The 17,767-nt window shown below is 65.5% G+C and overlaps 3 protein-coding genes across 3 annotated transcripts; 1 reads left to right on the top strand and 2 right to left on the bottom strand.

Annotated features, from left to right (window-relative positions):
* Positions 1–5,077: 5,077 nt before the first annotated feature.
* Positions 5,078–8,082, bottom strand: EMIHUDRAFT_441606 (hypothetical protein). The gene is made up of 12 exons (XM_005785789.1): positions 8,017–8,082; positions 7,795–7,851; positions 7,658–7,717; positions 7,260–7,302; positions 7,059–7,104; positions 6,934–6,984; positions 6,745–6,798; positions 6,602–6,657; positions 6,319–6,366; positions 5,574–5,798; positions 5,373–5,447; positions 5,078–5,286 (listed from the first exon to the last, which is right to left on the bottom strand). Exons 1-12 carry the CDS (start codon positions 8,037–8,039, stop codon positions 5,206–5,208), a joined length of 819 nt encoding a protein of 272 aa, XP_005785846.1. The 5' UTR covers positions 8,040–8,082; the 3' UTR covers positions 5,078–5,205.
* Positions 8,083–10,273: 2,191 nt separating this feature from the next.
* EMIHUDRAFT_467802 (hypothetical protein) lies at positions 10,274–15,795 on the bottom strand. The gene is made up of 13 exons (XM_005785788.1): positions 15,001–15,795; positions 14,854–14,932; positions 14,626–14,780; positions 14,231–14,329; positions 14,098–14,149; positions 13,912–13,961; positions 13,804–13,836; positions 13,627–13,731; positions 13,437–13,559; positions 12,633–13,083; positions 10,852–11,166; positions 10,653–10,753; positions 10,274–10,540 (listed from the first exon to the last, which is right to left on the bottom strand). The coding sequence occupies exons 1-10, from the start codon at positions 15,754–15,756 to the stop codon at positions 12,715–12,717; spliced, it is 1,821 nt and encodes a 606-aa protein (XP_005785845.1). The 5' UTR covers positions 15,757–15,795; the 3' UTR covers positions 10,274–10,540; positions 10,653–10,753; positions 10,852–11,166; positions 12,633–12,714.
* Positions 15,796–16,115: 320 nt separating this feature from the next.
* On the top strand, positions 16,116–17,652 carry EMIHUDRAFT_111830 (hypothetical protein; the record flags this gene model as incomplete). Its single annotated transcript, XM_005785787.1, has 4 exons — positions 16,116–16,559; positions 16,653–16,777; positions 16,809–17,226; positions 17,302–17,652. The coding sequence occupies 4 exons, from the start codon at positions 16,116–16,118 to the stop codon at positions 17,650–17,652; spliced, it is 1,338 nt and encodes a 445-aa protein (XP_005785844.1).
* Between the last annotated feature and the right edge of the window lie 115 nt (positions 17,653–17,767).

Below are 17,767 nucleotides of genomic sequence, written 5' to 3'. Positions count from 1 at the left end.
CGCCAACGGAAACGTGTCGCGCGCCGGCGACGATTGCGGCGTGGTCGTTGTGAAGCGGAGATGGCACGACCACCGCCCTGCTTCGCAGACCGGGCAAGGAGGGGCTTGCTCCCGTTCCGCGAGGAACGGGAGGTCTCCCGCCCTCCCCCGGCCTGAGCAGCGACGCGTGGAAGGCAGCCCCTTGAGTCGAGGGCGGCGCGGCCATTGCCGAGCTCCAGCAGCCAAAGGCCTGGGCGTCTGCTGATGGTCGCGCCGCCCCGCTCCGCGTCGCCCGCCGCCGCGCCGCCCCGCCGCGCCGCCCGCCGCCGCGCCGCGCCGCCGCTCGATGATTAAGAATTAATAATTATTATCCTGATCACTAACTAATAATAAGTAATTACACCACCCAGCTGGACTCTCATTACCCTCGACTGAATACTTCCCCCCAACGGAATTCTGGGATACATACTATGAATAATTAATCATTAACACACAAGTAATTTACACCAGCCACTTCCACTACACTTTATCAGGAGCTCAGCGCTGATCGCGCTGCACCTATTTCGGAGTGAGGGCCGTGGCCCAAAGTCTTGCTGTCGCCCTCCCGCCACGCAAAGGTTTCTTTTGCGTGTGTGGCCTCCGCCGCTCCTCCTCTGGCGAGTACAGACCACGCCTGCTATTCACAGCACAAGCCCTCGCCGGAAGGCTCGAGCATGCGCAGCGAAAAGCAGGCGTGCGGCATGCGGAGCTCCCCACCGGCGGCGGGCTTGAAGACACTGAGCCGAGCGCGCCGGCGGCGGACCGCCGCCGGCGCGCTCGCTTCGGCGGATGGCTGAGCGGCACAGTTTCTGGCCGCCCGGCCTGCGAGCAGTCGCCGCGAGACGATCGAGGCGCAGTTCAAGCGCGCCGCCATGCCAGATCTCGCCCCACGCCCCGGCCAGACCGGGCAGTGCGTGCAGGAATGATGCAGGCATGATGGGTGGGTGTGGTGAGCACGCCAGCGGCACCGCTGCGCACTCTCAGGGTCGCAGCCGCCTATCTCGTGAGGGGCGTGGCTCGGGGCGGGTGCGAGAGAGTCGAGGAGCGCGGCGCGCGTGCGCGCGCGTGGTAAAGTCGGTTTATATTTCATCACTGGTATAAAAGAGACCCAAAACGGCACTCGCGCCGCGCCCACGCGCGCTCGTATCACCTCAACACTCACACAGCACGCTTGAACGAAGCCCCCGAGGGGCGAGCCGGACCGGCTGTGGAGCTACTTGGAGGAGACGGTTCTCTTCGCAGATCCATGAGGAGCTGTGAGGAGGCACATTTCCGCCTGGTTTCGGCGGCAGAGTGTGATAGACTCACGTGGAACCGCCGGCGGGGCGAGAGCCAGCAGCGGGCAAACCGCGCCTCCGGTGCTCCGCTGCGATGACGAGCTGGCGCCAGCCACGCGCGGCCTGGCCAGGTCGGCAGGCGAGCAGCAGGCATGCCGAGCGCGTGCGCGCGCGGCTGTCTCGTTGAGGCGGCAGAGCAGGCCGCATGTTGAGCAAAGAGGGCTCCAACACCCATCCTCGCCGAAAGACGGCGATCCAACCCTCCGCTTGTCACACGCCTCCTTTTTCCAGACGGATCTCCCCCTGTGAAAAAGTGAGGCGTGGTCTGTACTCGCCAGGCTCCTCCTGCCGCGATGCCTGCGCTCGTGTGCCTCGCGACATGCATCTGCTCGCTAGTGCTTCCGATCCACCACAGAGCTGTGGCTGCGGTCCTAACCTCAGATCTGACCGTCACCGTCACCGCCACCGCTGCCGTCATGCCGCGACCAGCACGCTCAGCCACGCCCTGCTGCAGTGCGGTGTCGGCCAGCTCGCTGAGCGCGCCACTTCGCGTGCTGGCGTGGCTTCGCGCGCTATTCCTCCGCCTCTTCCAGTGGCTGCGCCTCGCGCCCGCGGCCGCCCGGTTTCCCACCGCGCCGCAGCGGCAGCTCCGCGTGGTTGTCGGGAGCGCGACCCGCGAGGTGGCCCCTCCGCATGACGTGTACGTCCGGTACGGCTACCTGCTCTCGCCCTTCTACGCCGCGCAGCCCAGTCCGCCCACGGGCAATGGCTCCACCGGCGCCGCCGCCCCGGTGCGTTGGCTGTCCGCTCTCCCGCAGGCGGCGCCGCACCCTTCTGCGGCCGCGTTTGACCGGGCGCGGTTTGAGGCGCTGTGCGAGATGCTGCAGGCGCGCAGAGCGCGAGGTCCGTGGGTGGGGCTCACACCATGCGCTCACGCACGGCCCCCGCCCTTGTCTGTAGGCGGAGAGGGCAGAGGCAGATGCCTCTGGCGCCAGCCGTGGCTTCTCTTGGCCGTGGGAGAGCTGACCCGAGGTGCCGGGGCGGGATGACCCGGTCGGCTTGCGGTGCACCCATGCGTCAGTGTCACACAGTCCGCACTCGACGCCGCACGCACCTGGCCGCGGCCTTCGCCGCTTCGGGCGGTGCGGCGCAGACATATCTCCAAGCATGCTGGAAGCTGACGTAGCATGCGGCTGACTGCTCTCAGCTGGTTTGTGAGGGTTTGTGTTAAATTGCATAAATTACGTGCATGCTCGCATTGCGTGCTGCCCTCTCCGGTTCTGGTTCATTCACTCACGCACGCTGAGGAAAACAACGAAAATTCATTCGTCAGAGTTCACACGGACGACGGAGCACACAAGAGGCACCGGTACTGTCATAAGAGGGAAAGTGAGCTAAGTGGAAAGTGCACCTCGCCGCACGCCGCGCCCCTCGCAGGAGTCGCTTAGGCGGCTCCCGTGGTGTACCTGTGTTAGTGCAGGTGCGCGCCAGCCGAATGTACCTGTGTTAGTTTTGTTGGGCCCCAGCCGAATGTACAAAGATTTTGGTACCCGTAGTACCGTAATCATTTTCATTAAATGATTTAATCAATAGGCCGCGCACACTACGCCGCGGTGCGTCACGACCTCACGTTTTTCTGGCCATTCCGCGATCTAGTCCGCGATCTCGGTACCTAGCCAAAGGGTGGGCGCGCCCGGCCTCTTTTCTGATAGACAGAGAGTCGCCGCAATGTCTCTCGAGCTCCTACACGCTCTAATTCTTGCATCTTTGCAATGAGGCCTGGATCAGCCATGCACCCGATATTTGACCAGCGACGAGTTGAGACATCTTCGCATGTTGGGTCAATGCGCGCCACATCGCCATCATTTCACCGACCCCAGGCACCAGCACGAATACGCGAAGTTTGCCAAGAAAGCAATCAGCGGCTCTAGGCGAATGCAGGCGTTATTTGGCTGTCGGAAGCACCACAACCCTCCGTACTCAAAGGTCACAATTTTGAGCGAGTGAGTACGCAGTGCATTCTCCGCACCGCGCAAGACAGCATGGTCGTGTCCTTCCAGTGTCGATTAAGCACAAATCGACCACTTGAAGACCTTGAGATGCAAGAAGCTGTGGTCAACGGTTGTCGTAGGCACGAGTGAATTATTGGTCTGCCTCTGCTTCAGGCTTCTCTTCCACCGGGCGTGCAATCTCCATGCCGATCTCGTTCATAATTGGCACAAAGGAAGTCGCTCACGCGGACCCCCGCGGAGGGACCAGTTGCCACGGCATGCAACACACGAACGTCACGGGCATGCAGGGCATGCTCCTCGAAGACTTTGCCCAGAAGTTCGGCATTTTTTGGTTCTGCCTCCACCGCAAGAACAGTGCCCATCTTCACGGGCATGCACCACACAGTTGTCCCGTGGTATTATGTCGCATAAATGATCGCGCCCACTGATGGCCGCTGACACTCCAACTCGCATCGAAGCGTTCGATAAAGCTGCGGACATCGTAGCCTTTATTGGCACCAACGTTCAAAAAAGAGGGTGAAGCACTGACTCAAGCAACCTTGGTGATAGCACATCGAGCCAGAGGGAAGATGGGCAGTTTGAGAAGAGGCCAACTGAATGGTTTGTGCAGCTCGAGGCACAGTCGAAGTTCCAGTAGCAAACCGGGACGAACGGGCACAACACCAGCACAACACTTCTTGTCGGCTCCGTTGCGATCAAGGCGTCTGGCCGTGACAGATGAGTTGCGATCAAGGCGTCTGGCCGTGACAGATGAGACGAAGTAAAACGAGACAGCAAATCGCGAGCGGGTCGATGAAAAGCAGCTCATCTTGCGCCAAGTTGCACACATGGAGGCGGAGGTGTGGCGGGATTTGGGCTCGTCCTGCCTGCCTTCCTAAGCGCATGCCCCCCCACCCCCCCCACCCATCCCCTCCCCACCTGTTCCCTCCATCCCTGCCTCTACGTGCGTGTGCTCCACGTAGCACCAGCGCGCACCTAGGGGGCAGCGCGCACGTCGGACGCGGGGCTTCGGTTTAGACGGTTTACACAATATAGATGTGCAAAATTCTGATCAGAAACAGTCTTTTGTACGCCATCACTGTAGTGAGCGTTGGGTTGTCTGTTTTCTTTCTTTCTTTTTAGCGTCGGGCTGGTGGTTGAGCACTTGAGCACCGGATAGGGTCGATTCCGCGTGGTACGGGACCCCTCGATCGTCTCACCCTCCCTGCTCCCTCACTGGAGTGTTCATTGGCGATTGGGGGGGTCATACACAACAAACGGCTGGTGGTTCGACACCGAGTTTGAAAGGTCTGTTTCTTACGTTTCTCTTCACATCCCGAAGGTGTCCCATCCCAAATTCGTGCCGTCGACAGACCAGATTCGTGGTCCCTTGGTCGACTACACCCGCCTTTGGAGAATAGCACAGCCACTCGAGCCACTGCACGACGCAACGCTCGCCCTCTGGCTGCGCCGGCAGCTCGAAGCCGCGCCCACAAGCGGATGTCCAGCTGTGTCCTCTGCGAGCGAGGCGTGGAAGAGCAGCGAGACGGCCGCGACGCGATGTCGGCGGGGCTGTGGCAGCGAGAGACGACGCGCAGGAGGAGGTCCGTGGGGAGGTCGAGGAGGCGGGTGGGCGGTGGCGCGTCTGGAGAGGGGGCGGCGGAGGCGGCGGAGGAGGCGAGGCGGCGCGAGCGGGGGCACGGCCTGGGCACGGCAGGGGTGGACTCTGGACATGGGGGGGAAGTGTCGGAAGTACCCGCCCAGCGAGAAAAAAGAATTTTTTGGCCAATGTGCCACAGCCAACACAAAAAGTTGAAAAAGGGAAAAGGAAGCTTGATCTTGAAGAGATCTGGCGCGTTTAGGCGCGTGTGTGCCACCGTGTGCGTGTGTGCTGCGCGGGCGCTCTCGGTTCTCAAGTATTACGCCTCGAGGGCCTGCAGCGTCTCGACGGTGTGGCAGGCGGCGACGAGCTTTCCCCCGGTGACGACGAGGGCAGCCACCTGGTGAGTTTGAGTGAGGGTGAGGGAAGGGCGGCCGCGTCTCGGGTTGAGGGGTACGGGTCTGGGCTAGGGCAAGGGTTGCGGGCCTCGACTCGGTTGAGCGAGTACGGGTCCGCCTCCTTGTCGCAGTGGTCCCCCCTGCCGCGGTACCCGAGCAGCACCTGGGGAGGGGGCGGAGGGAGGAGCCAGGGAGGAGCCAGGGAGGTGTGCGGGGGCGGGGGAGGGTGTGGGAAGGGAGGTGTGCCGGGAGGCGGGCGGGGGGTGCTACGAGTTGCTGGAGGTGGCGCCTGCAGTGCGGCGGCGAACCCAGCCACCGTCACCTTGCCGTGCAGCCGGCAGAGGTTGCACTGGACGCAGTTCATCACCCCGAGCAAGTCGCGCGTGCGCAGCCGGATCTTCCACGGCGCGGCCTCCTCCGAGTCTGCGTGCTCGCGCAGCAGCGCCGCGGCGCGAGAGAGAGACGGCTCGGCGAGGGCGGGAGAGTTGAGGATCTGCTCCATCGGCGGCCAGACCTGACCGAGGGACTCACGCAAGCGTGTGCACCCGCTTGTCACGTGAGAGGGTGCCGAGTCCGCTCCATCGCCAGACCTGCCGCACGTCCCCGAGGTAGGTGCAGCGGCCGAGATATGGGGAGATCTGGGGAGATCTGGGGAGATATAGACCTGCCGCACGTCCCCGAGGTAGGTGCAGCGGCCGAGATATGGGGAGATCTGGGGAGATCTGGGGAGATATAGACCTGCCGCACGTCCCCGAGGTAGGTGCAGCGGCCGAGATATGGGGAGATCTGGGGAGATCTGGGGAGATATAGACCTGCCGCACGTCCCCGAGGTAGGTGCAGCGGCCGAGATATGGGGAGATCTGGGGAGATCTGGGGAGATATAGACCTGCCGCACGTCCCCGAGGTAGGTGCAGCGGCCGAGATATGGGGAGATCTGGGGAGATCTGGGGAGATATAGACCTGCCGCACGTCCCCGAGGTAGGTGCAGCGGCCGAGATATGGGGAGATCTGGGGAGATCTGGGGAGATATAGACCTGCCGCACGTCCCCGAGGTAGGTGCAGCGGCCGAGCCGCGGGGCGACCTGGCGGACGGACGTGGCTGTGTGCGTGAGACGCCGCTGCATCGGGTGGAGCAAGCCCGCCGCGCGGACACGCCCTCTGGAGAGGCGGGGAGAGATGGGGAGAGATGGGGAGAGATCGGGGACACACCCTCTGGAGAGGTGGGGAGAGATGGGGAGAGATGCCGAGAGATCGGGGACACACCCTCTGGAGAGGTGGGGAGAGATGGGGAGAGATGCCGAGAGATCGGGGACACACCCTCTGGATGGCGCAGAGGGTCAGCATGGTTGCAAAGTACAGGTTCGGCACCGCGCCTGCGACCAGACTCTTGCCTCACACACTCCTCTCCTCAGGCCATGAGGAGCAAACCCTCGTCGGAGAAGGGCAGGCCGGCGCCGCGCCTGGCTCGTCGCGCAGCCGGCGGCGGTACTGCAGCCTCGCCTCCTCCTCGTCGCCTATCACAACGACTCGTGGCCTCTCACTCGAGTATGCGGTGCTGCAGCCTCGCCCCTCCCCCTGCTCGCCTAGTGACAGAATCCTCCTCCTCCGGCTCACTGGAGCAGTCGCAGCCTCGTCGCCGTCGTCGTCGCCCGTGCGCAGCAGATCGCCGACGATGGAGGCGGAGACGGCGGAGTGGAGGCCTATCACGCCCCCAGCCCTCAACCCTCACAACAGGAATGCACGACGAGGGAGGCGGAGGCGGCGGAGTGGAGGCCTGACACGCCGCGGTTGAAGTCGCGCTTCCACGAGTTCTCGGGCTCCTGGTCAGCCAATCAATCAATCAAATAAGGTAAGTCCCCACGAGTCCTCGGGCTCTACGGGGTTTCGCGGGCCGGGGGGAAGCGGCTAGTCCTCTGGTGGGAGGTGTCCGGGGAGGTGTCGGGGAGGTGTCTGGGCAGGCGTCTGGGGAGGGGGCCTGCAGATCGAGCTGGAAGCAAATCTTCTGGTGGATGAAGCGCCTGGGCAGGAGGGCCGGGTCACGTCCCCTCATTCTCGTGGCGGAGAAGGCGGGGAGGCGGGCAGAGGAGGCGGGCAGAAAGGGAGGCGGGCGGGTGAGGCGGGCGGGTGAGGAGGAGGCTGGGCGCGGGGCGGAGAGAGGCTGCGGAGTGTTGCTACGCCTCTCCTCCCCTCCCTCTGGAGTTGGGTGTGCGGCACGTAAGCCGTGCCTGAGCGCCCCATCATCTCCTCTCCTCCCCCGAACTCTCCTCCCCTTCTCCTCCTCTCCTCTCCTCCCCTTCTCCTCCCTGTCTAACCCCTCCCGTCCCTCCTCCCGTCCCTCCTCCCGTCCCTCCTCCCTCCTCCTCTCTCGCGCGCCAGACTCTCGAGCCGTCGTACCCCGTGTTCCTCTCCGCGTGCTCGTGCAGGTCGTAGTACCTACACGCCAGGCAGTGCACACCCCTCCCCCAACCCTCCCCCCCCCCCGCCCTTCCCCCGCGACGGCAAGGCCCCACTCGGTAAAGTCCGAAGGCATGTCCCACCGTCCCCAGCCGTCAAGCTCGAACTCGTACCTGCGCAAACCACAGACCACGACCGGGAGGCGCATCGGAGACGCACGGAAGCCGCCGCGCTGCCCCCCCCCCCCCCCCCTTTCCCCCCTCCCTCGCTCCCCCAGCGAGGCTGGCGCAGCAGCGAGGCTGGCGCAGCTGCGAGGCTGGCGCAGTGGCGAGGCGCACTCGTTGGCGTCGCGCTCCATCATCGGCGGCGGCACGTCCTCCGTCGGCTCGATTTCGCAGGCGTCGAGCTCGCACGGCACCTCGTTCTGCGGCACGTACCCGCACGAGGCGAGCAGGTCGACCGCGAAAAAGCGGAAGAATGGCCGCTCGCGCACCGCTGCAAACTGCGGAGCCAGCGCAGCAGTGTGCTGCGACAGCGCCGCCGCGCCGGCTAGCAGCCAGTCCGAGTCGCCCGCGGCAGTGTAATCGAATTGCGGGTTCGGGAGCGACTCCCAGTTGTGCTGCTGAGGCACGTAGCCGTCCTCGACGCACGCTTCACAGTCAGCAGCAGCGGCCGCGGCCGCGGCGGCCGCGGCCGACGAGGCGTCCGGCGCCTCCGCGCAGCGGGAGAGCGCGCGGGCAGCAGGGTGGCGCGGCAGACGGCCAGCCACCCAGCCCTGCGACGCGCCGATCAAGGCGAGCATCGAGGCTAGCATCGAGCCTCCGCGAAGGCCGTCAGAAAAATTCCGCGAATTTTTTTTTCAAGTGGCGCGAACAGCTTAAGCTTTTCTCGCCCGCTCTGCTGAGGGCGAGGCGCCGAGCTTCGGTTCCAACGCTGCAGCACTCTCCCTCTATTCACAGCAGAGAGGCGACGCGTCCTCACGCGCGTCCTCGTCCCCACCTGCTCTGCTTCAACGTGCTGCCATGGAGCCAGCGCGCCTCGCGCCATGATTCAATCGCCATGGCCGGAGCGCTGTGGACCGCAACGGTCCGTGGCCGCTGTGCGGCGGCACGCGCAGGCGCTGCACAGATCAGAGCATTGGCGCCGAGCATTCAGTTTCCGCATTCAGTTGTCGTTGTTCTGTCGGCTCGAACAGCCCGTACAGCCATTCAGCGGCTGGTGGATAGCGCACAGTCTCCACGGCGGATCCGTGAATCTCGTGCACACCGGCTGGATGCGCAAAGCGCCGCCGCCGTATGGACCAGCCCGATGGACCGTGTTTGTGGTCGGGATGGACAGTCTTGGTGTGGCCGTCCAGCGTATCACTGCAGAATGAAGCAGCGACACGCAATACACAGACGAAGCTGGAACTGCCGGTCCAGCGGCCGATCTGCGTCGGGCGATCGCTGGGAATTGACCGAGCTTGCTGCTTCCGGAATGGCATCACGGATTTGCCTTCGTGGGTATGAGCATAGCAGCAAGCGGTCGCGCGATGGGACGCGCGACGCACAGCAAATACAGCAGCGAGAGCGTCTAGTGTTGACGCAGGTAACGGGCGAGGTCCTGGGTGCAGAACCCGCCCTGACTCTGCCGATCCACCGGATTGCGACTCGACTGCTGATACCAGTCAACTGCTGGCGGGCAGCTTGAACTGCTGTCGCCCCGCCAGAGTATATCTCGACTAGCTCTACATCGAGAAGAAAGTCGTCTCGGGCGCCGCGTCGTCGGCGGCGGGGCGGGCGGGCAGCTGGATCTGCTGTCGCCTCGCCGGAGTGTATCTCGACTAGCTCTCCATCGAGAAGAGCGTCGACTCGTGCGCCGCCTCGTCGGCGGCGTGGCGGGCGAGCAGCTGGATCTGCTGTCGCCTCGCCAGAGCATATCTCGACTAGCTCTTCATCGAGAAGAGCGTCGTCTCGTGCGCCGCCTCGTCGGCGGCGTGGCGGGCGAGCAGCTGCATCTGCTGTCGCCTCGCCAGAGCATATCTCGACTCGCTCTACATCGAGAAGAGCGTCGTCTCGTGCGCCGTCTCGTCGGCGGCGTGGCGGGCGAGCAGCTGGATCTGCTGTCGCCTCGCCAGAGCATATCTCGACTAGCTCTTCATCGAGAAGAGCGTCGACTCGTGCGCCGCCTCGTCGGCGGCGTGGCAGGCGGGCAGCTGGATCTGCTGTCGCCTCGCCAGAGTATATCTCGACTAGCTCTTCTTCGAGAAGAGCGTCGTCTCGTGCGCCGTCTCGTCGGCGGCGTGGCGGGCGGGCGGCTGGATCCGCTGTTGCCTCGCCAGAGCATATCTCGACTAGCTCTCCATCAAGAAGAGCGTCGTCTCGTGCGCCGCCTCGTCGGCGGCGTGGCGGGCGGGCAGCTGGATGTGCTGTCGTCTCGCCAGAGCATATCTCGACTCGCTCTACATCGGCTAGAGCGTCGTCTCGTGCGCCGCCTCGTCGGCGGCGTGGCGGGCGAGCAGCTGGATCTGCTGTCGCCTCGCCAGAGTATATCTCGACGAGCTCTTCATCGAGAAGAGCGTCGTCTCGTGCGCCGCCTCGTCGGCGGCGTGGCGGGCGAGCAGCTGGATCTGCTGTCGCCTCGCCAGAGTATATCTCGACGAGCTCTTCATCGAGAAGAGCGTCGTCTCGTGCGCCGTCTCGTCGGCGGCGTGGCGGGCGAGCAGCTGGATCTGCTGTCGCCTCGCCGGAGTGTATCTCGACTCGCTCTATCACGCGCGTCCTCGTCCCCACCTGCTCTGCTTCAACGTGCTGCCATGGAGCCAGCGCGCCTCGCGCCATGATTCAATCGCCCCCACCCGCCCTCTTCCTGGCGATATTCATGGCTCAGAGCTTCTATCACTGCACTCCAATCCGCTGCGACCTCAAACACTATCCAGGTTAACATCGCTTGGGTCTGTGCGCGTGTTCGTGACCGCCGATCCTGCTGCTGGTAGGCACATCGAGCTCTGGCTGCTGGCGCGATTCCCTTGCTTGTGGACAGACTTCTATGCTGCAGATCTTCTCCGAGCCGCAAGGATGGTTGACGAACAACAAGGATCCCATCCCTGCCCTTGCCGCCGACACTGCACTCGCCCGCCACGCTCTCGCGCGTTCTCCTCTGCTGCAGGCACGACACCTCATGCGGGACTGTAGGCTCGGCCGCGTCGCGTCACTCTCCACACGGCACCGCCACCGCCTCCGGCATCGCCACCACCCCTCGCCTCCGCCACCCCTTTTTGCTACTGACGCTCTGGCCGCCGAACCAGATCCCAGAAAAAACAGAGCGCGCCGCAGAAACCGACCGACCCTGGAGCCTGGTTTTTCGGCTATGGGAAACCGCCATGGGAAACCGCAGCAGAAACCCTATGCGCTATGGGAAACCGAGGTCTGGTATCTGATTTATGCACGAATGCTCACATGATAAAGCCGCTTCCGTATTATTTAATGGCCGCTAGGCACTTGTGCCACCCGACGACGCAGGGCAGACGATGTGGAGGCGGAGCAGGACGCGCAGGGCGAGACAAGGAGGGAGCAGGACTTTGCGGACATGCGGAGATCAGCAGGAGGATGTACGAAGAGATTAGGAGCAGCAGGGACCCGAGGGACCATGTGGAAGACGGCTAGTGCTAGTCCCCCATCGGGAGGACGACCCCGCTCCCCGGCTAGCCGCCGACCACAGTCCACACCCACAAAGAACACCCTGCACAAAGATCGCACGGGCGGGGACCTATTCCTTTTTACCCATCTCACACGGTAGAGGTAAATAACGGACACCTCTCTCTACTGCGGTGAGATGGGTAAAAAGGAACAGGTCCTCGCCCTTGCGATCTTTGTGCAGGGTTCTTTGTGGGTGTGGTCGGCGACTAGCCGGGGTCGTCCTCCCGATGGGGGACTAGCACTAGCCGTCTTCCACATGGTCCCTCGGGTCCCTGCTGCTCCTAATCTCTTCGTACATCCTCCTGCTGATCTCCGCAAAGTCCTGCTCCCTCCCTCGTCTCGCCCTGCGCGTCTGCTCCGCCTCACCGTCTTCTGCCCTGCGTCGTCTGGCGACGGGTCCTCCATAGTCGGTCGAGGTCGCCGCCCTCCTCGTGCCTCTTCCCAACGTTCCCTCGGCGGCCGATGCCGTCTGCTCCGGCTCCCCAGTCCCCGGGTCTGCCCTGCTCTCGTCTGCGCTAGTCTCTGCTTCGTCCTCACCGGCGTCTCTCCTCTTCCTAAATAAATAAATAAAACGGACACCTCTACTAGGAGATGCAGATGGGTAAAAAGGAACAGGTCCCCGCCCTGCGGTGTTTGCAGGGTTCTTTGTGGGTGTGGTCGGCGACTAGCCGGGGTCGTCCTCCCGATGGGGGACTAGCACTAGCCGTCTTCCACATGGTCCCTCGGGTCCCTGCTGCTCCTAATCTCTTCGTACATCCTCCTGCTGATCTCCGCAAAGTCCTGCTCCCTCCCTCGTCTCGCCCTGCGCGTCTGCTCCGCCTCCCCGTCGTCCGCCCTGCGTGTCGTCTGGCGACGGGTCCTCCATAGTCGGTCGAGGTCGCCGCCCTCCTCGTGCCTCTTCCCAACGTTCCCTCGGCGGCCGATGCCGTCTGCTCCGACTCCGCCGTCCCCGGGTCTGCCCTGCTCTCGTCTGCGCTAGCTTCTGCTTCGTCATCACTGATGTACGTCCTCTTCTTTCTCCTCTTGTTGTATGCTTTGTACATCGCGTCGATTCCTTTTCGCGTGAGCACCACCCTGAAGCCCGCCCAGCAGCTGAACCGCTCCCTAAGTCGAAGGAGCATCATCAGTCTCACCCACTTCGCTCGCTGCCGACTGTCTCCGCTCCCTCCCGCTTGGGCCGCCGTCGCGGCCCTCGTTCGTCCCACTGGCTGTCTGGCTGTCTCCTCTTCAATCTGTAGAGAGGTGTCCGTTTTTATTTTCTCATTTATTTGTGCCACCCGAGCTGCCGGGCTTCGGCCGCTGTCTGTGAGACACATCCACACACGCACGCTCACGTCTGCACCAGTATCAGTGTCACAATCAGTCCCACGGCATCCTCTCGTCCGCAGACCCCGTGGCAGACCCCGGGGGCGCGGCCGCGCTCTCCCCGCGCGCCTCGCCCGATCCCACCGTGCTGGGCAGCAGCTCGGACATCTCACGCGGGGTCGGCTCGCGGCCGACCCAGCAGCCGACAGGGAGGTACTGCTCGCCGCCGCCGCCCTCGAGCCGCCGGTAGAGGACGCGCCGCCCGTCCTGGCGCGCCATGCGCAGCGCGCCGAGGATGGGGTACATGAAGGTAGTCCCCGAGTAGAGGAGCCGGAAGTGGTAGATCTCGGCGAAGCTCTCCGCAAAGGCCAGCCGCTCGGCGCGGCCGCGCACGCCCATCACCCCGGAGCTGGACTGGCGGTCCTGTTCACGGCTTGAGGTGTGAACAGACGCCGTTCACGCCCGTCACCCCGGAGCTGGACTGGCGGTCCTGTTCACGGCTTGAGGTGTGAACAGACGCCGTTCACGCCCGTCACCCCGGAGCTGGACTGGCGGTCCTGTTCACGGCTTGAGGTGTGAACAGACGCCGTTCACGCCCGTCACCCCGGAGCTGGACTGGCGGTCCTACACCGGGCGGGGAGGCGGGGGGGCGGGGGGGCGGGGGGGCGGGGGTAGGGCCGGAGATGTTGCCGTGTCGGGCCAGGGGCGAGGTCAGGGCGAGGGGCGAGGTCAAGGCAAGGGGTTGCTAGCGATGTTTGGGTCCGGCGGTCGGGATCCTGCAGCAGCGGGTTGATCAGCACGACGGCGGAGCCCTGCGAGACCGCCGCCTCGCTCAGCGCCTCGAGCGGCGGCACAATCGGAGCGCCCACCATCGACTGCGGCGCGAGGACGAGGAGCACCTGCAGGGTGCAACAGTCCAGGTCAGGGACGTGCCCTGGCGACCACCGGCTGCGGGCGAGCCCGCACGTCGTCGTCCGGCGCCACCTCCTCCCCACCGATGGCGCCGAACCGGACGAGGGCGTCGGCGGCACCGGCTCCGAGCAAGCCCTCGTTCGGCTCGCCCTCTCCCGCCTGCGGCTGCGCGACGCCGTGTCGCCGACCGAGTCAGGGGCGAGTGATGGACGAGTCTCGGGCAAGTGCCGCCTGCCAGTCCATCATACCAAGCAGCTTGCTCACCTAGAAGGCTCCTAGACGGCTCCGAGAAGGCTCCTAGACGGCTCCTAGAAGGCTCCTACGCAGCAGCTTGCTCACCCCCGCCAGCACGCGAGGGACGCCCGCGAGCACGCCCTCGCCCATCGAGCCTACCCGAGATCGGCCGAGATCAGCCGAGATCGGCCGAGATACGCGAGCACGCCCTCGCCCTTCGAGCCTACGGGACGGCGCCGAGGGCCTTCAGAGAAGGCTCCTGTGCGAGCATGCTCACCTCGCCCGTCGAGCCCTGCACGCACACGCGAGTGTGGAGGCCGCACGCCGCGAGGTCGAGCGAGACCTGCGAGACGGCGGACGAGACACAACAGGCGTGGACCTGGTCGGCAGAGGCGACAAGGCGACGAGGTGGCGAGGCCGACACCTTGCGCACGAGCTCGAGCATGCTTCCTACCCGGTACGAGTCCATCTCCATGTTCAGCTCGGGCGGCGCAACAAGCAGCTTCATCCGGCGCGGGCAGGCCTAGGGAGATATGAGGAGATATGAGGAGATATTGGGAGGTATGGGGAGATCAGCCTCATCCGGCGCGGGCAGGCCTAGCGAGATATGAGGAGATATGAGGAGATATTGGGAGGTATGGGGAGATCAGCCTCATCCGGCGCGGGCAGGCCTAGCGAGATATGAGGAGATATGAGGAGATATTGGGAGGTATGGGGAGATCAGCCTCATCCGGCGCGGGCAGGCCTAGCGAGATATGAGGAGATATGAGGAGATATTGGGAGGTATGGGGAGATCAGCCTCATCCGGCGCGGGCAGGCCGGGTCGGCGACAGCCGCCTGCACCGCCGCCGCGACGTCGGAGTAGACCATCTCCCTCACCTCGCGCGGGTACGGGGTGGTGTTGAGCCACAGGTCTCTCGGCAGCGACCAGTCGTCCGTCGCGCCAGGCAGCCGAAGCAGGGCGGCGCTGCTGCCTATTTGCCACCATTGTTAGTCGTCGGTGTTGTGGGTTGCTGGGCAGCCCAAGCAGCAGGGCGGCGCTGCTGCCCGGGGCCAGCGCCGGCTCGCTCCCCTTGTCCGCCGGCTCGGCAGAGAGGCGGAGCAGCTCGTCCCGCAGCCCGTCCACCTGCATCAACTCTGTTTTGAGTTAGCGGAGGGCTCGTGAGAGCGGGCAGCTCAGCCCGCGCCAGCCACCGTCTCGACGGCGTGCGGGAGGGGGAGCTCGCTCTCGACGTGCTCCAGCTCCTTGCGCCCCCGCACCGCCACCCCCACCCGAAAGGAGAGCGCGGCGCCGGAGACCGAGGTCAGCGTCGCCGTGCGCGGGGTCCAGGAGCCGCGGCTCCACATGTTCCGCCGCCGCGCCTTGTCTCCCACCTCCGTCCAGCGCAGCAGCCAGCCCAGCATCTCGTCGCCCAGCTCCGCGTTGAGGAACTCCACCACCCGCCCGGCCGCGCCCTCGTCGAGCGGCTCGCCTTCTGCGCGTCGCGAGGCGACCGCCGTCCGCAGCCGCTCGATCGGCGCAGGGCCGTCGGTGGGGAGGACGGTACCGCCGACGATATTTGGAGCCGGCGCCGCTGGCGCTGCCGAAGCTTGTGGTGAGGCGGCGACGTCGGCTGAGGCGGCGCCGTCAAGAGGCGAGGCGGCGGCGGTGGAAGGTGAGGTGACGGCAGGGGAGGTGGCAAGCCGCCGGCCACCACGCCGCAGCGCAGACAGCTTCTGCTTGATCTCGTCCTCGGAGAGCTGCATAACCAGCTGCACTTGCCGAGGACGCAGCCGTGCCGACGCGCAGCTGTGCGGCTGAGGCACGTAGCCGGCGGCCGCCGCGGCGTGAGCACGCCGGGCCACTGCGCCTTTGCCGTGAGCCAGGCTGCTGCAGGAGACAGGACTCTTTGCCGTGAGCAGCGCGAGCCCCAGGTGGGAAAGGCAGAGCAGCAATATGGTCCGACACATCTAAAGTGGGCCTTGTGTTTCGGCTAGCGACGAGAGATTGCTCAGAGCCGCGCAGCTCGCAAGCTCGCGCGAAAGCCAATCGGTTCTTTCTTTTTTTGAGCTGCCTTCGAGGCGGACACACGGATGGCAGATCGCTCTCGGGCCCACAGACATCCCGTACACCCGCCGCCCCCGCGCGCGCCCCGCCCCGGCCGGGAGAAAGGGGAGTGACAGTTTGGGACGGCGCCAGACGAGACTCGCACTCCATTTGCGAGAACGCAGAAAGAAGTGCCCCACCGATTTCTCGTTTTGCTTCCGATTCCGAGTTCTACAGCTTGGGTGCTGGCCGCAGAGTTCCCGGGGCGGCTGGCCTCTTCGTCATGCTGCTCCTCTGTGCCGCTCGGCCTCCTCCAGCTTCACGGCGATCCGCTCCGGCGAAAATGCTGCGAAATATCGACCGCTGCGAGGCCCTCATCTTCACCACTTCGAGCGCCGTCGACCAGCCTACCTCACGACTCCGGCGCGGCGTCTCGCGGCTGCTTGCCGAGGCTAGCGACGACGGCGCGCTGGTCGCGCTTCTCGAGCCGCCCGGCAGCCCAGAGCACGAGCCCTTGCCGGGCGCCGTCACATGGCCGACTAATGCCGCCGAGCCGACCGTGGCGGAGCTCACATCCTTGCGCGAGTCGATGCACATCGCGGCGCCTGCGGGCTTTGCCGGTGCGCCCGGCGCCGCGTGGGGTCGCGAGCCGGTGGCGGCACGCTGCGTCGTCCTGGTCACTTCGCTGGGCGCGACGGCGGCGGCGCTAGGTGCCGGGATGCGGTCGGTCGGTGTGCCGCCGGAGGAGGAGGGCTGGCTGGACGAGAGGCCGACGCTGCGGCGCGGGAGAGACGCTGCCCACACGCCTACGCGTGCATAGGAGGGCTGGCTGGACGAGGAGATCGACGGCGTCGCGGACGCGTGCCTGGACGGCGGCATCGGCGAAGGGCCGCTCGCGCTGCGGCGCGGCGCTGTCTTCGGCGAGAGTGGTGTGGAGAGGGCGGTGTGGCAACAAGCTCGCCTGCTGGCGTGTTAGGCTCGCCGACTTGAGCACGCCCGGCGCGTACTGGCTCAACCCTGCGCTGCCTCGCGACCTGGAGGGGAGAGCGGTCGACCCGACCACCGGCGCGGTGGTGGCACGCGCCGCAGACGGGGAGGGTGCAGGGGAGGAGGAGGTGGCGCAGGTGACAGAGGCGGCGGAGGAGGAGGAGGAGGAGGAGGCGGAGGCGGCGGCGGAGGAGGAGGCGGCGGAGGCGCTACACTCCGCGCTCTCCGACATTGCTCCTCTGCCGCGTGAGGCGGGCGAGGGAGGCGAGGGGGGCGAGGGAGGCGAGGGGGGCGAGGGAGGCGAGGGAGGCGAGGGAGGCGCGGCGGGCGAGGGGGGCGAGGGAGGCGGAGGCGCAATCGAGGTTGAGCCGAGCGGCGCGCTGGCGGAGCTGGTGCTGAGCGGCGCGGTGCGCAGCCCCTCTCTCTCCCGCGCGGCAGCAGGCGCGTCCGCGTGCATGACGCGCCTGAGACACGCCCCGCAGGCGCTGCTGGTCGACGTGCGGCAGCCGGCAGAGTGGCGGCTCGATGGGCATCTCGCCTGCTCCGCCAACCTGGCCGCCTACACGTGGGAGCACGGCTACTATCTGCCCGACGCGACCTTCGCCGCCCGCGTGGCGGAGGCGTGGCCGCTCGACCAGCCGATCGTGCTGCTCTGCGCGGACGGCGCTCTCTCGGAGGGCGCCGCCGCCGTGCTGGCGGCCGCATCCTTCTCAGACGTTTTTGTGGTGCGCGGCGGGCTGCGGGCGTGGGAGGAAGCGGCGGAGGAGGAGGGCCTTCCGCGGCTGGTGGTGTCTGACGATGGAGAGGGCGGGCTCGCGGGCTCTTGGGCGTGAGGAACAGCACGTTCGAGCATATGTCGGGGAACGCCGGGAAGGGACTTACCACCGCCCAAAAGGCAAACGTTAGACTCGGTCGAAAAGAGAGACCGTGATCCGTGTGTGCACCCCC

The sequence above is a fragment of the Emiliania huxleyi genome, assembly GCF_000372725.1.
Source record: "Emiliania huxleyi CCMP1516 chromosome Unknown EMIHUscaffold_158, whole genome shotgun sequence".
In the NCBI taxonomy this organism is placed as follows: domain Eukaryota; phylum Haptophyta; order Isochrysidales; family Noelaerhabdaceae; genus Emiliania; species Emiliania huxleyi.
The sequence above is the reverse complement of the archived record's forward strand: the minus strand, read 5'-3'. Positions and strand labels throughout refer to the sequence as shown.